General features: G+C 47.1%; 2 protein-coding genes across 2 annotated transcripts; one reads left to right on the top strand and one right to left on the bottom strand.

The window, feature by feature from the left end:
• The first annotated feature begins 1,297 nt into the window (after positions 1 to 1,297).
• On the top strand, positions 1,298 to 6,288 carry LOC136044801 (transmembrane protein 126A-like). The gene is made up of 4 exons (XM_065730328.1): positions 1,298 to 1,446; positions 4,257 to 4,450; positions 5,145 to 5,259; positions 5,785 to 6,288. The coding sequence occupies exons 1-4, from the start codon at positions 1,313 to 1,315 to the stop codon at positions 5,987 to 5,989; spliced, it is 648 nt and encodes a 215-aa protein (XP_065586400.1). The 5' UTR covers positions 1,298 to 1,312; the 3' UTR covers positions 5,990 to 6,288.
• Positions 6,289 to 9,960: 3,672 nt separating this feature from the next.
• CREBZF (CREB/ATF bZIP transcription factor) lies at positions 9,961 to 11,033 on the bottom strand. The gene has a single exon (XM_065729967.1). The coding sequence runs from the start codon at positions 11,015 to 11,017 to the stop codon at positions 10,163 to 10,165; it is 855 nt and encodes a 284-aa protein (XP_065586039.1). The 5' UTR covers positions 11,018 to 11,033; the 3' UTR covers positions 9,961 to 10,162.
• Positions 11,034 to 13,788: the final 2,755 nt, after the last annotated feature.

Below are 13,788 nucleotides of genomic sequence, written 5' to 3'. Positions count from 1 at the left end.
GGGGGCAGTTATCCGTCATTAATGCAACGTTTCTTCTTATTTACTGCACAAACAGATCTGGGTGTCCTCAGCCCCAAATCCCCAGAAACGGAAGACCTCAAACCTTGTGCTGATCCTGCTGACCCCAGGTGAGCACTGCTGTTCTGTCACTGTGTTATGCCGATCTAAGATGAGTCACGGAATCACAGGAGTTGGAAGGGACCTTTGGAGGTCATCGAATCCAAGCCTAAAGCAGGTGCCCTGCAGTAGGTTGCACAGGAAGGCATCCAGACAGGCCTTGAATCTCTCCACAGCCTCTCTGGGGCAGCCTGTTCCTGTATTCTGTCACCTTCACTGCAACAAAGTTCTTCCTCATCTTCATATGGGATTTCCTATGTTCTAGTTTGTGCCCACTGCCCTTTGTCCTATTGCTGGGCACCACTGAAAAGAGCCCAGCCCTATCCCTTGACTCCCACGTTTTAGGTATTTATAAGATACAGTTTTGTAGTTGGAGTTTAGGAAATGGCTTTCAAATTAGAAAATAAATGTAAGCCACTTATAACTAGACAACTTAAGTTTGGGTAATTCACCATCCATTGTGGAAAAATACCTAAAGAAAAAAGCATTTAAATCACTAAATAACATGCCTAGCCAAAAACTGTATGCTTTCTGACTTGATATGTGTCTCTGGCTAAGAGCACCACTAAAAAAGCAGTTTGTGATGGCATGTAAAAGCAGAGAGTAAATATCCTTATGATGACTTCAGGTGGGTCTCTATGGGTCTCTAACCCATCCCCACCATGCCCACTAAACATGTCCCTCAGTGCTGCATCTCCATGTTTCTTGAACACCTCCAGAGATGGTAACCACCACCACCCTGAGCAGTCTGTTCCAATGCCTCTCTGCTCTTCCTGAGAACAAACTTCTCATATCCAGGCTGAATCTCTTCTGGTGCAACTTGAGGTCATTCCCTATCATCCATCATTGCCTCCAGGTGTTTTCCAGCTGTGTGAGTTCAGCAAGCTGCTGCCTGGTCCCCAGGGCTGGAGATGCTGTGGAGCTGGTGTCTGGGGGTGATCAGAGTGAGCACTTAAGTTGGCTCAAGGCCATTGTCAAACCCCAGCTGCAACACTCCCCCCTGCTAAATAATACAGTTTGGTAGGGTTCACGCTGTCAAAAATATCATAGGCTTCTGGAACTGGATTTTACATCTGATAACTGCCAGGAGAAATAGGAAGTGCATTTCTGATTGCGTAGAGCAAGGGAATGTAAATGTTCTTTTGATGCATACTGGGGGTGTGTAACTTTGATTACATTTCTTTGTTTGTTCCTCATGATCCAGGACTTCAAAATGACAGGAAGAGAATTTCTTGAACTAGATTCTCCTCAGCAAAGACTATATTTGGAAAGAGTGAAGCGGATGGAAATCATGCACAAGTTGTTGAATGAGCTTCCTAAATCAGATCAGTAAGTGCTGGTGAAATAAATGAACTGTATTGAATGTTTAAAGTCTTTTGGAGACTGTTCTGTCTCTGTTTTCTTTGGTATTGAAGACCTTCCTCACGTTTACAAAAACACTGAATTGCAGAGAAGCTTCTTATTGTCCAGAAGAGAAAACTTGTTTTGTAATGCTCAGATATGGGTATCTCTCAGTGATCCTACTCAGTTGGTTTCTGGCGTGTGCTCCTCAGTGCTTCAGGTTCTGGGATGGGTGGTTAGCCCTGACTGGCTCTGAGCCTTCATGCTGTCATGCATTTTCTAGGAAACTGAACTGCTGGAGAGCGTAAGGCAGATACCCATGCCTGCTGGAGTGCCCTGCATCAAGCAGGGGTGGCCTAGGGCCAGAACGGAGTGAGCATCAAGCTGCTGCTTTCTGCCCTTCGTTCTGTGCTGCTCCCTGTTTCAGGAAGGTGAGGCTAAGGTAGCCAGGTGGTGCTTGGAAATCGGCCAGAGCCATATGCCAGGCTCATCAGCAGGGGTACTGTGCAGCACAGAAATAGTTAAATAGGCTCTTGGCCTCACATACACCAGTGTTTTATACTGTTGTATTTCACTGCAGAGCCAGACCGGACCTGAGCTGGTCAACACATAGATATCTTGCATGTGATTTTTAAACTAATAGAACTAAATTGCTGGCTAAGCAAACTACAGCTAGTTACACAGAGCCTTCTCATCCAGATGAGAGATGATAACACCAAGGCTTTATCCCTCATATTACAGTGTTGTAGCTCTGTGTAGGATTTGCTGTGCTTGTACACAACTTAAAACACGTCTCCTTCCTCAGGAGAACTTGGAAAGGCAAGTAACTCTTGATAGGAACTGCAGCACCTAGAGATTGTTGGGCCTTGGAAAGAAATAGCTGTCATAAACCCATACAATTGCAGAATGTCATGACTTAGAGGGGGCACACTGGGTTCGAGTCCAAGCCCTGGCTCCACGCAGGACCACCCAAACTCCGTGCCTGAGCACGTTGTCTAAATGCTCCTTGATCTCCAACAGCTCAAAGCTGTGCTTCCTTCCCTGGGCAGCCTGCTTCATGCCCACTGCCCTGTGTTGTAGAGCCTTTTCCAAATACCCAGCCTGACCCTTGGACAGCTGGAAGAGGAAGCATGCTGCAGCCAAATTGATAGTTCATGTTCACCAAAGATCATGTTTTTGACATGAGAGAGCTGATATTAAACCATACAAAAAGAATTCTTCTGTCCTCCCTGTTGCGGATATCAGGGTCCGAGTGGATTGCTCTCGGGCGGGGAGCACGACAGGACTCAATACATGAATGATCAGGCTTTTTTTTCTATTACCCGGACAGCCTTATTCTTATAGTGTTTAAGACAGGGGCGTACAGAGAATGGCACACAATCATTGGCTGAGAGCCTCAGAGAAAAAACAACTTTAAGCAGTTCCCAACAATTAACAGCAGTGAGAAACCATCCTGAGGGAGGTAACTCTTGATATCATCCTAATCCTAAGAAATCCAAACAGGAATGCGTCGGCGGCGGGTGTGAAAGGCAGTGCTGGCAGGGCGTCCCCTGTTCAAAGTGCACTTTTCCTCTCCCACTCGCCACAGACCATCTCCTGCTTCTGCTTTTCTCTAGGTTCACACAGTGTACTTTCCCCTGAGCGCCGTATCAGTGTGGCCAGCGCATAACACAGAGCCCAAAGGAAAGCTAAACAGACTAGACTACCAAGGACAGCTTATTCTAAAAATACCTATAGTTACAATTATCAGCAACCCTGTGAAGCCTTCTTCACTGAAAGCAGGGTGAATAACATAATCACAGAAGTTTCCCATAGATGTCTTGGCAGCTTGGGTTGCTCAGCTGAAGCAGTTCATGTCCGCTTTGAGTTGTTTGTCACTTGGCCTAGGAGCATCATGACCTCCTATCAACATCTAATACCTTTCCATGAGCATATAGTCTGTGCTGCAGTGCAAACTGTGCTCGTACATATCACCGTGACTTCCCTGCTCCTGCAGCCATTTCCCAACACTCCCTTTCTTACCTTCTGTGCCATGCAGCTATTTACATCAGTAAAACTGATGAGATCTGCTCCTCCTGTGTATGCTGCTGTGCTCTAATCTGGATTCTCAAATACATGGGTAAATTTTAATCTCAGTGCTCTGCGTGTATGCATCTGCACGCGTGTGTTTTACAACACCTGGTTGTAAATGGAGCAATAGAAAGGCTGCTTTTGCTCTGGGAACAGTCTGTAAATGACATCCAGAGTTGTGAGAATGCTGATCTGGAAAGCAAATAGGCCCATTTCTTGAAGCAAACAAACAAATGCACTCTTAAGAGCAATGTTTGACCAGCCAGGTTCCTGCATAACTGAACTGTGAGCAGCATGTGTCCTTGTTTGAAAATCTGATCAACTGCCAGTGACAGGTGTAATGATAAGGAAAGCACAACTTCCCTCTGCAAGTGAGATGCATCACAGACTGCTCCTTGGGACTGTAACACTGGTGTGTGTTTCTGTTCCACTCTGTGATGAATGCAGCAGGAAGTGTTTGCCAAGCTATTAAATGAGCGCCATCTCTCACTGTGTTATACATTTCACCATCGGTACCTGCTCTAAGCTGGATGTAAAAAACGTGGCAGCAGAATGCATCCCTCTGTTGTCATGGGAAAAATAGTAGCTCTGGATCTGTAAAAGCAGTATGTTGGGCTTCTTGTTGTGAGTACTCAGCAATGAACTGCAGCACTGAATAAAGAAAGCAGTTTTACGTTTCTCATTGTCTAAAGAGACTTTTCCTTTTTATTATTATTATTTTATTACAGGAACCTTTGTAATCATGGATCGTACTTCCTTGCAGGAAATGCAAGCTTATGTGGCTTAACAGCAAATAATTTCTTCAGGAAGATCCTAAATATCAGAAAGGCTGCCATAGTATCTGCTTTGCCAATGGCTGCTATTCCATTTATTTCAACAGTGGCAGTTTATGATGTTTTCCTGCGTGACCCTTTATTTTCAGGTATTATTTGTTGTTATCTCAAAGCCTTTGCTTTCTGTGCACAGTGGAACACTGGAGGAGCTGTTCCTCTCTGCAGAGCAGTGGTCTTGAAAAGCTTGATTGGCAAAGCTGGGTTTCAAAGAGATTATGCAGTATGCCAGGCAGCAGTGAGCTGTGTACGTTATGAGCGGGAGGGAGAGGTATGTTTGTTTTCACGTGTACAGAATTCTTTCCTGTTAGACCTCCCCAACTTTTAGCTGTTCCCTGCAGCCCAGGAGGGGCTGGTGGTGGAGCAGGCTGTTCCCCTGCAACCCATGGGCACCATGCAGAAATCTTAACTCTTCACTGCTACATTAATCTCCCCTTGTGCTGAGTCTGTTGGGCCTGCGATGGTAAGTGGGGAATGATCTCCCAGACCTTCTCTGTCTGTGAGCATTCTTTCCATCATATTTTCTTCCCGTCCTGAGCAGGGGAGCACCAGGGCAGTGTGGTTGGTGCTTTGCTGCCCACTGTTGTTTAACCACCACAGCTGGAATTATTTTATTTTGCAAAAGGGAGTCTTTTTAAAAAGGGAAAGAAAATAATAATAATCCTGCATACCTACACAGCTTGGCCATTTCTGCACTGTGCCTATTGCTGTGTGTCATGCAGCTTACGAGTTAAGGTGACAGAGCTATGTGGATATTGACAGTGAAATGCTTTGCTTGTCCTGCAGGTGATCTGGACTGCCAAGTCTGTGCTGTGGTCAGAGGAGGATTAATAGGTGCTGTTGTGGGTAGTTTCTACCCTATTTTCATGGCTGTCCCTGTGAATGGAAGCCTTGCAGTCAGGTATGTATTAATCTGCAGTGTGTTACATTTAGTTATTATATTTCCAGTTCTCAGTCTGCACACAATATCCTCCTGAAGGCTTTTACTGTGTGGAAGGTGATTTGTACTAGTCATCTAATTACGGGGAGGAGTTCCTAAGAGGTATGCTTCCAGCCCTCCAAATGGGATAAAAACATCTACAAAACTGATGCACAGTACTGCAGAGCACTTGAGTTTAGCTTGGAACCTTACAAGCTATTCATGATATGGGTGGGCACGTTAAACTGGGGCTCCCATCCCGCAGGGCAGTGAGCATTTCTTAGTGGTGTTTGGCTGGGCAGCTGATGAGGAGTGCCCAGTGCCCAAAGCCCCTGGCAGGTGTGATTTTACAGCATTTATCCAGAGAAAGATTTCAGCACTGCAATACCACCAGGTGGACTTAACTTAGGAGAGAGTATCTACCCAAAGTGTTCTTATTGATTCCAATACTGATGAGTAAACTGGGGGGGAGGGAAGTCAGTTTCTGCCACTCTTTATGTTTTTCAGGTACTCTTCAGCTCCCTTGCCAGGGAAAGAGAACTTACTACGCTTCTGGCTCACAGTTTCTCAGCCTGTCTTTAAAAAGATGAGATTTGGTGTGCTTGTACAAGTTCTAACTGGAGTTTTTCTTGCCACTAAACATCATGGAATATATGTCAAAGTTCTGGAGAAGATGAAGCCCAGCAGGGATCCTGAAGAGTTACAAGCCTGAAGCTGAACAGTTTCTTCTTTGCCATGGATAAGAAACTGTAATAAACAAAGAAGTTGGGGGGTTGGTGTCCCTTCACCTAATAGAAAAAAGATTAAGACTCTGCACTGACATTCTGAACCTGAATGTAAGTTAAGTTCTTCATCATGCCTGGCACAGTATGCCTTGGTAACATCTCTATAAAGTGTTTTTCTTTAGAAATGGGAAAAATAAGTCAGTCTTTTATTGCACGCTCGAGGTTTGGCTCTGATTCCACGTCCCCCTGCATCAAGTCCTGTTCCTGGCACCTTCCTGCCTGCGAGCGGAGGCAGTGTTATTCCTTCAGCTCTCTGTCCCACATCAATCGGGTGAAAGAACACAGACTGCTACTGCCAAGGTGCAGCTTTAGACAGTGTTCTTTAAACACAACTCATCTGAGTATCCTCTGCAACTCGTACATCCTTGAAACAGTTGTAATGCCATAAATAGAATCCTGTTGATTCTCAGAGAAACTCTCTGCTAGCTTTTGAGGTTCTGTGGGCAGTAAGATGGTGTTCCCCCAGGTGCTGCTAAGCCAGAAAACAGAAGGGAAGTTAATGTGCTGTCTGTAAACATCAGAGGACTGAGAATGAAACTGCTTCTTACTGAACTCTAAAGAAGCTCCGAGTGACCCTGGGGTGAAGAAAAACTGGAAAATTGAGCATGGTCATGCAGTTCAGCACAAAAGTCCAGTGCATTCCTGTAATGTGGTCTTTACAAATAGTGCAGCTAAGAGTAATTAGAAATCAAAGGCTATGGCAGCACGTGGCTCACTCGGGAGCTTTACAAATGCTGTCCCTTCAGAACTCTCTAACACTTCATACACTCTAACCCTAGTGTTGAAAATAGAAGTAACAATGTGATGGAACATTATGGCTAGTCAGCACGTTATTAGCTAGTTATCAAACTTCAGAACCTAATAAGGATAGCAAGGACAGAGGAGCCAGCCCACGGCCTGATCAAATATATGCACATAATAAAGGGAAACAGCAGCAAAATACAAAGCATAGTTACTGCTGAAGAACAGTTCTATCTCCAGTTCTTTCTTATTTACCCCAAACTTAACTTGAAAGACAGACGAGCAAGGACCCTCCTTCAGGATGCGCTGATCCATTCAGTTTTGTGTTCCAACAGATTACCCACGCAGCAGAATTTTCCCCTTTCCAATTCCTATTTGTGTAATGAGCCACTCAATTAAAGCAAGGCATCAGTGAGAAGAAAAAAATGAAGAAAACACCTGAGCCCATCAACTGAAAGATCAACAAGTCTGAATTTATTACGATACCGTATTCTCATCTGGATGGCACATAATTACAAAGAAACATTAACAATATATTTTCAAGTATTAAGTCATTTCAAGGCTTCCACTTCAAAAAGCTACATTAATAATACACCATACAGATGGTACAGTTGGTTAGTTTCAAATAACTTCCTCCCCTCTATTTGGTTTAAATGTGATTCAGTAGGCACTAGAAATGCCTGCAGCCACTTACTTTCTCAGACTTGACCTTGTTCTTGCACATGTATATGTCACTTTGTGTACCAGAACATCAGCTACTCTCAGACACAGCTCATGGATAGCTTCATGGCTGGAGTGATGTGCAGGTTCATAACAGAGATCAGAAGCAAGTCCCTGACTCCTACTAGTTCGCAGTGATGCAAAATGAAATAATGCAAATTCAACTTAAACTTCTGTACTGAAGTAACTGTGGAAATGCCACTGTAACATCCCATACTTGCTACGTTAGTGTTTTCCTTCTCCACATGCACACTAAAATTCAAACTGAAGCATGTTATGAAGCCTGTGCTAGGCAGGTTCAACCTAGGCTCAATCTAACTCCATCGTTTCCACTCTGGGTATCAGTCAGTACACATCTGATAAGGTCCTGGTGTAAGCCACCAACTACAGCAGGTCACAGTTTAAGACTGAACCTTGGAACTATCCTGCCAATGCCACCACAGTAACACACACCTTAAGTCTCTCTTGTGCTGGCAGCATACCCTGAACAGATGGAATTCAGAGTACACCGGAGGAAAACCTGTTCAATAGGATATTGTCCTCCAGAAAAACATCTCAGATGACAGTTAATTGAATCCCAACATTCAACTTTTTGTTTTTTTGTTTAAACAAAGACAGCAAAAGCCCTGTTACCTCTTTATTCTCATTTCTTATACTACCTTTTAAAATAAAGCAGGAAATGTGGCCAGCAGCTGGTCCCGTCTCTTCTGCCCCAACACAGCTGAATCCACTTTAGCATAAAGAAAAACAAGGATGCTAAATACACGTATACTTTATCACACAGTGATGTTTCACAAAGAAAAATAATACTCTTTGTACCCGGGAACACTTGATAAGGTCTAGTACCAACAGTTCCAATTGCTGGGGGGAAACCCTTCTGCTTAGCCTTAAATACCAAATTTAAGGCTTTAAGAAACAAGACTTCCAAAATAACTAAGACTTCCAACAAGACTAAATAGATTGTTTTGCTTAATGAAGTTAATAAACGAGACTTACTTAAGGAAATCCATTCTTTGTGAAACCTCACTTTACATATATTATCATTTTCACAGTCCTTCTTTTCCCCCAGCTGACGTACAGAAAAACCACCTAAGCATTATGACACAGTGAAAGAACAACCCCGCTCATCCTGTGCGATGGGAAGAAATACTACTACCACACAACACATGCTACCAGTCATCAAAATTTTTCGTCCTATCCCAGTTAATCAGGAAGAATTTTTCATTTAATTAGTCTCAAGATACGTATTTGCTCATCTCCAAACTGTGCTTAACTATATGTGAAGTTACAGATTTCTGGATACTGTAAGAGTAAGCTAAATTAACATCTCTACAGTAAAATTAAGCACATGCATATACGTGCAGTTTCTTTAAAGCTACCTGGAAGTAACAAAGGAATTTCAGTGTGCATGGGCACAGAGATTACTTGTGAAAAGCAAAAACACTGAGTAACTTTGCGACCCTGCATTATGCCAACCACAGTTCTCGATGGAGCTCTACGTAAAAAAGGGATTTCTCTACATTACAGTTCCACTGTACAGATGTAAGCAGTGTTTGAGTTCTGTTCAAACAGGAAAAGCTCTGCACTGTGAATTAAAGAAAGGCAGGGAAGGATGTTCTAAAGGGACCGTGCATCCCTAACACTAGACACCAGGTCACATTTTTCATTTAAAAGCAATCTGCTTGTACTTCCGGGTCTTCCCCTGTGACAAAAGACTGTCAACGTCCTATCATTAGCATCTTTTCCCTTTTCCAGCTCATCAGCTTGTAGTTCAACAGAAAATTCCTATTTCAAATGGCAGAAAGCATTTACTTTTAATTCAAAACGCAGCTCATTGTCTGGCTACCCTGTGCATACTGATTTAGAAAAGAAGAAAACAGCTAATCAGAATGATTACGTTTTCCACAACTGAGTTAGGAGTTAGAAACATCACGGCAGAGCAGGCCAGGGACCAGAGATACCATCTCCTGGACCAGTCACCGCATGAACGAGACTGGCACAAGCAAAGCAAGCTGTCTGATACCGCATTATGGGAATATAGTGATCCTTACCAGGTTGCGAGGTGGGAAACGACTGCTCTTTAACCCCTACACAACGGAGCCTGGCAGGGCAAGCACCTAAAAGAGAAACTGTCAGAGAGGTTTTAATAGTAACGCATAACCAAGACGCAGCACAATTTTATACGCATGCTTTCTTTTGCCGATCATTACTACTTTCCGTCCGATGACGATGTCTTAACGAAGGTTTTGGTTTTCTAAGCAAGCATTTTCGGCTGGTCGGGATAAGCGGGCTAGGCATTAGCTGACACAAGCCCGGCTGGGTCAGCGTTATCTCTACCGGCAGCTGCACGGCGGCCCCGCGCACGCCGTCCCGCCTCGCGTGGGCACCGTGTGTTCTGCCGGCACCTCCGCGTGTCTGTGCGCGGGCACTACCGCGCTCGGCTCCCCGCACCGCCGAGCAGGGCCGCGGTTCAAGACTTCTGTCACCCGAAGGCGACAGCTTCCCCTCCTCCTCATCTCCCCCAGCACCAACCACCCCAGCACCGCTGTTAACTTTCAACTCCTTCTTTCCTCCGCACCACGACGCGACGCTCCGGCGGGGCGAAGCACCCCGCCAGCACACGCGGCGAGGACTCGACCCTACGTTTTGAAGGAGGCTGCCGCTCGCCGAGCGCACACGGAGCAGAACTCCACCGACACCTGATCCCGCTCCACGTGCAGGCAGATCCCGCCGGGGGACGCCCACTCCTCCTCGGGCTCAGCAGCGCCCGGCGGCTGCTCCGGGCCGGGCGGCCGTGCGCTGGGCAGCGCGTAGTCGTGGTCGCCGCTGTCGCCGCCGGCCCGGAGGGGCGGTTGTTGTTGTTGGTGGTGGTGGTGGTGCTGGCGTAGGGCGTCCCTGAAGAGGCTGGTGCCCAGGCGCAGCCCGCCGGCCCGCGTCCCAGCCAAGCGGCTCAGCAGCTGTCCCAGCGCGCTCTGGTTGGCCAGCACGGCCCGCAGGTAGCCGCAATCCCGCTCCAGCTCCCGCAGGCGGCGGTTGAGGCCGCGGTTGCGGTCCCGCAGCTGCCGGTTCTCGGCAGCCAGGCCCTGCAGGCGGCTCTCCAACCCCAGCACGTACTGCTTCTTCTTCAGCCGGTTGAGCCGCGCCGCCGCCGCCGCTTTCAGCCTGCTGCCGGCCCCGCCGCTCCGCCGCCTGCGGCCCCGCCCCGCTTCTCCGCACAAACAGCCGCTCCGCTCCGCGTCCCAGTCCGGCCGGGCCGCCTCCAGCAGGTCTCCCAGCTCCAGCCCGGGGAACCAGTCCTCTTGCTCCCACACCTCCAGCGCGCCTTCGGCCGCCTCCTTCTCCTGCTGCTGCTGTTGTTTGGGTCCCGGATCCCCTTCCCCGCCGCCATCCCGCCCTCTCGGGGTCTGTCCCGCTCCAGCGAGCGGCCACGCAGCGCCCGAGGGGCTCGCTCCGCCAGAGGAGGCCGCCAGCAGCTGGGTGAGGCTGTGCCGCATGGCGGCGGAGGGGGGGAACGGGGAGGCGGCCGCGGCGAGCGGCGGTGCCGCGGTGGATGCCGGGAAGCGGCGGACGTGAGGGGATTGGGGGGGGGAGCGATGCGCCCGCGCGCGGGAAGAGAGCGGCTGTGGGGGGACGGACCTGAAAGCACACCGCTCCTCAGCCCTGCCCTGGGTGCCCCACGCAGCTCAGGGTGCCCACTGTCGTGAAGGAGTTCCCATGCTTCAGTTGGTGGCCGCCGTTACTCGGATAGGAGTAGTGGCCGGGTTCTGAGGGTTGGGGAGGCGTCCCGCCAGAGCTGGCGGCCCCACTCTTGATTCCCTGCCTTACTCCTACCGACGATCCGAAATTTAAGAGCAAAAAGGCAAGAAAGGACCGGTCGAGCCCTTAAATTTTGTGCACAAAAGTCCGGACGAAGACGCGGGACGCGTAAGTGACTGCCATTTCGGCAAGGGTTTTCCGTTCGGTCGGGGTCGGGTTTCCTGGAGTGTGACGGGTGGTGTGTGTGTGAGAGGGGGCCGGTAGCTCGGACTAACCCAAGCGAGTGTGGACCCTCTAGTAGTGCGGTTCTCATTGCCTGCGACTGCGTGAGCCACGAACGAGGGGAAGCGAGTGGAACGCGCACACAATTGAGTGAAGGCACTCCGGAAGATGGGACAGGGAAAAAGTAAGGCCCCTGTAGCCATGAAACGTCCTCCAGTCCTAAGGGATTCTCCTCTAGCATTCTTGTTAGAAATGTGGAGGTATTATCCCGGGACAGGAAATAAAAGTAAAGATGATAAATTATTGTGTAGAAGTATGGGGAGATCAAAAGATTGGCCCAGACGTCTGGTGGCCGAAATTTGGATCTAGTGAAGATTGGGTACAACAGCGGTTAAATTTTTGGGTAAACGCTAAGACTCCCTTCAGTCAGGAAGAGAGTGAATATGCGGCTGTCTGGGTTACACGCCCAGGGGGACCGGGAGTCCCGATTTTCAAATTGTCAGAAGTAGACATAAAGACTGAGAAACAGAAGCCTCGAAAAGAGGAGGAGATCCCTATGGGACCCCGACCATATGTCCCACCACAGCCAATAGCTCCTCCTCCTCCACAACCCGAGGTAAATAATCAGGATAACCCAGGTAATCAGGAAATGGACCCTAATTTGGGCTCTCAAACTAGGAGAAGGACACGTCAACAAAACCTATATCCACTGCAAGAGGTACCTATGGGGGGTCCCAATCCACAGATGGGGTTTATTTCGGTACCTTTAAGTTCAGGGGATGTTAGGGAATTTAAGAAAGAGATGGGTAAGCTTTTGGAAGACCCATTAGGAGTTGCGGAAAGGGTAGACCAATTTCTAGGCCCTAATGTATATACTTGGGATGAGTTACAGTCCATTCTAGGCATCTTATTTACAACTGAAGAGAAACATATGATTAGGACTGCAGGAATGAGGGTCTGGGATGCCCAGCATATTCAGGGACCCCAGGCAGATGTAAAATGGCCCCTACAAAGGCCCCAATGGGACCACCAAGACCCAAATCATCGGATACATATGCAGGATTTACGAAGTATAGTTATACAAGGAATTAGAGAAGCAGTCCCTAGAGGCCAGAATATCAATAAAGCATTTAACGAAAGACAGAAGAAAGAGGAGTCTCCTAATGACTGGCTGGAGCGGTTACGAAAGAATCTACAACTGTATTCAGGATTGGACACTGAAACTCCGTTAGGACAGGCTTTGTTAAAAACGCAATTTGTAGCCAAGGCCTGGGACGATATACGGAAAAAGCTTGAAAAGATTGAGAATTGGCAGGACAGGGGAATGGATGAGTTATTAAGGGAAGCTCAGAAGGTTTATGTTCGCAGGGACGATGAGAACCAGAAGAGGCAAGTTAGGATGATGGTGGCCGCGGTTAGAGAGAGCCGGGAACTAGACAAGCAGGAAAGGCGGCCATTACAGAAACAACCCTTCAGTCAGGGGAAGGGCAAAGGAACAAGGGAAAGAAAGGAAGAACGGACTTGTTTCTATTGCGGGAAGAAAGGTCACCTAAAGAAAAATTGTAGAAGTAGGATACAAGATGAAAAGGTGTTTAAAGACTAGGGAGGTCAGGGGCTTTACCTTTTAGGGACCCAGAAACACCGTGAGCCCTTGATAAAATTAAAGATAGGTCCCCAACAAGAAGAAATAGAATTTTTAGTGGACTCGGGGGCTGAGAGATCCACCATACAACAACTACCCTCTGGATGTGAATTGTCCAGAGAAACAGCCTTAGTAGTAGGAGATAAGGGAGAACCCTTCAAGGTAGGGGTCGTTAAAAATGTAAAAATAGAAACAGAATCTAAGCTAGGATTGGGAGATTTCTTAATTGTACCAGAAGCTGAATTCAATTTGTTGGGATGGGATCTAATTATAGAACTGGGAATAAGCTTGGAAGTAAAGAACAGGGAAATAAGAATTAAACTTTGCCCTTTAAAGGTGGAAGATGAAGAAAGGATTAACCCCGAAGTATGGTATACAATCGATAGTGTGGGGCATCTGGAAATACCTCCTTTCTCGGTTAAACTTAAAGGCCCTGAAATTCCTATAAAAATAAAACAGTATCCCATTTCATTGGAGGGAAGGAGAGGTCTAAAGCCAGAAATAGAGAGACTTATAAAGCAGGGGTTACTGGAACCCTGCATGTCCCCATTCAATACTCCCATATTGCCAGTAAAAAAGCCTAATGGTACCTATCGTTTGGTACATGATTTACGGGAAATAAATAGGAGGACAATATCTCGCTTT

The sequence above is a fragment of the Cyrtonyx montezumae genome, unplaced genomic scaffold (genome assembly GCF_038088225.1).
Source record: "Cyrtonyx montezumae isolate F1298 unplaced genomic scaffold, pur_monq_1.0 scaffold_12, whole genome shotgun sequence".
Lineage (NCBI taxonomy): Eukaryota > Metazoa > Chordata > Aves > Galliformes > Odontophoridae > Cyrtonyx > Cyrtonyx montezumae.
Note: the sequence above shows the minus strand (reverse complement) of the source record. Positions and strands in the feature narration are given on the sequence as shown.

What these genes read in the sequence shown, in the direction of transcription:
- LOC136044801 (XM_065730328.1), top strand. Translation starts at nt 1,313, where the DNA reads ATGATCCAGGACTTCAAAATGACAGGAAGAGAATTTCTTGAACTAGAT. An exon ending in GAGCTTCCTAAATCAGATCA is followed by an intron (nt 1,447 to 4,256) that starts GTAAGTGCTGGT and finishes ATTTTATTACAG; the next exon opens with GAACCTTTGTAATCATGGAT. An exon ending in AATGGAAGCCTTGCAGTCAG is followed by an intron (nt 5,260 to 5,784) that starts GTATGTATTAAT and finishes TATGTTTTTCAG; the next exon opens with GTACTCTTCAGCTCCCTTGC.
- CREBZF (XM_065729967.1), bottom strand. Translation starts at nt 11,017, where the DNA reads ATGCGGCACAGCCTCACCCAGCTGCTGGCGGCCTCCTCTGGCGGAGCG.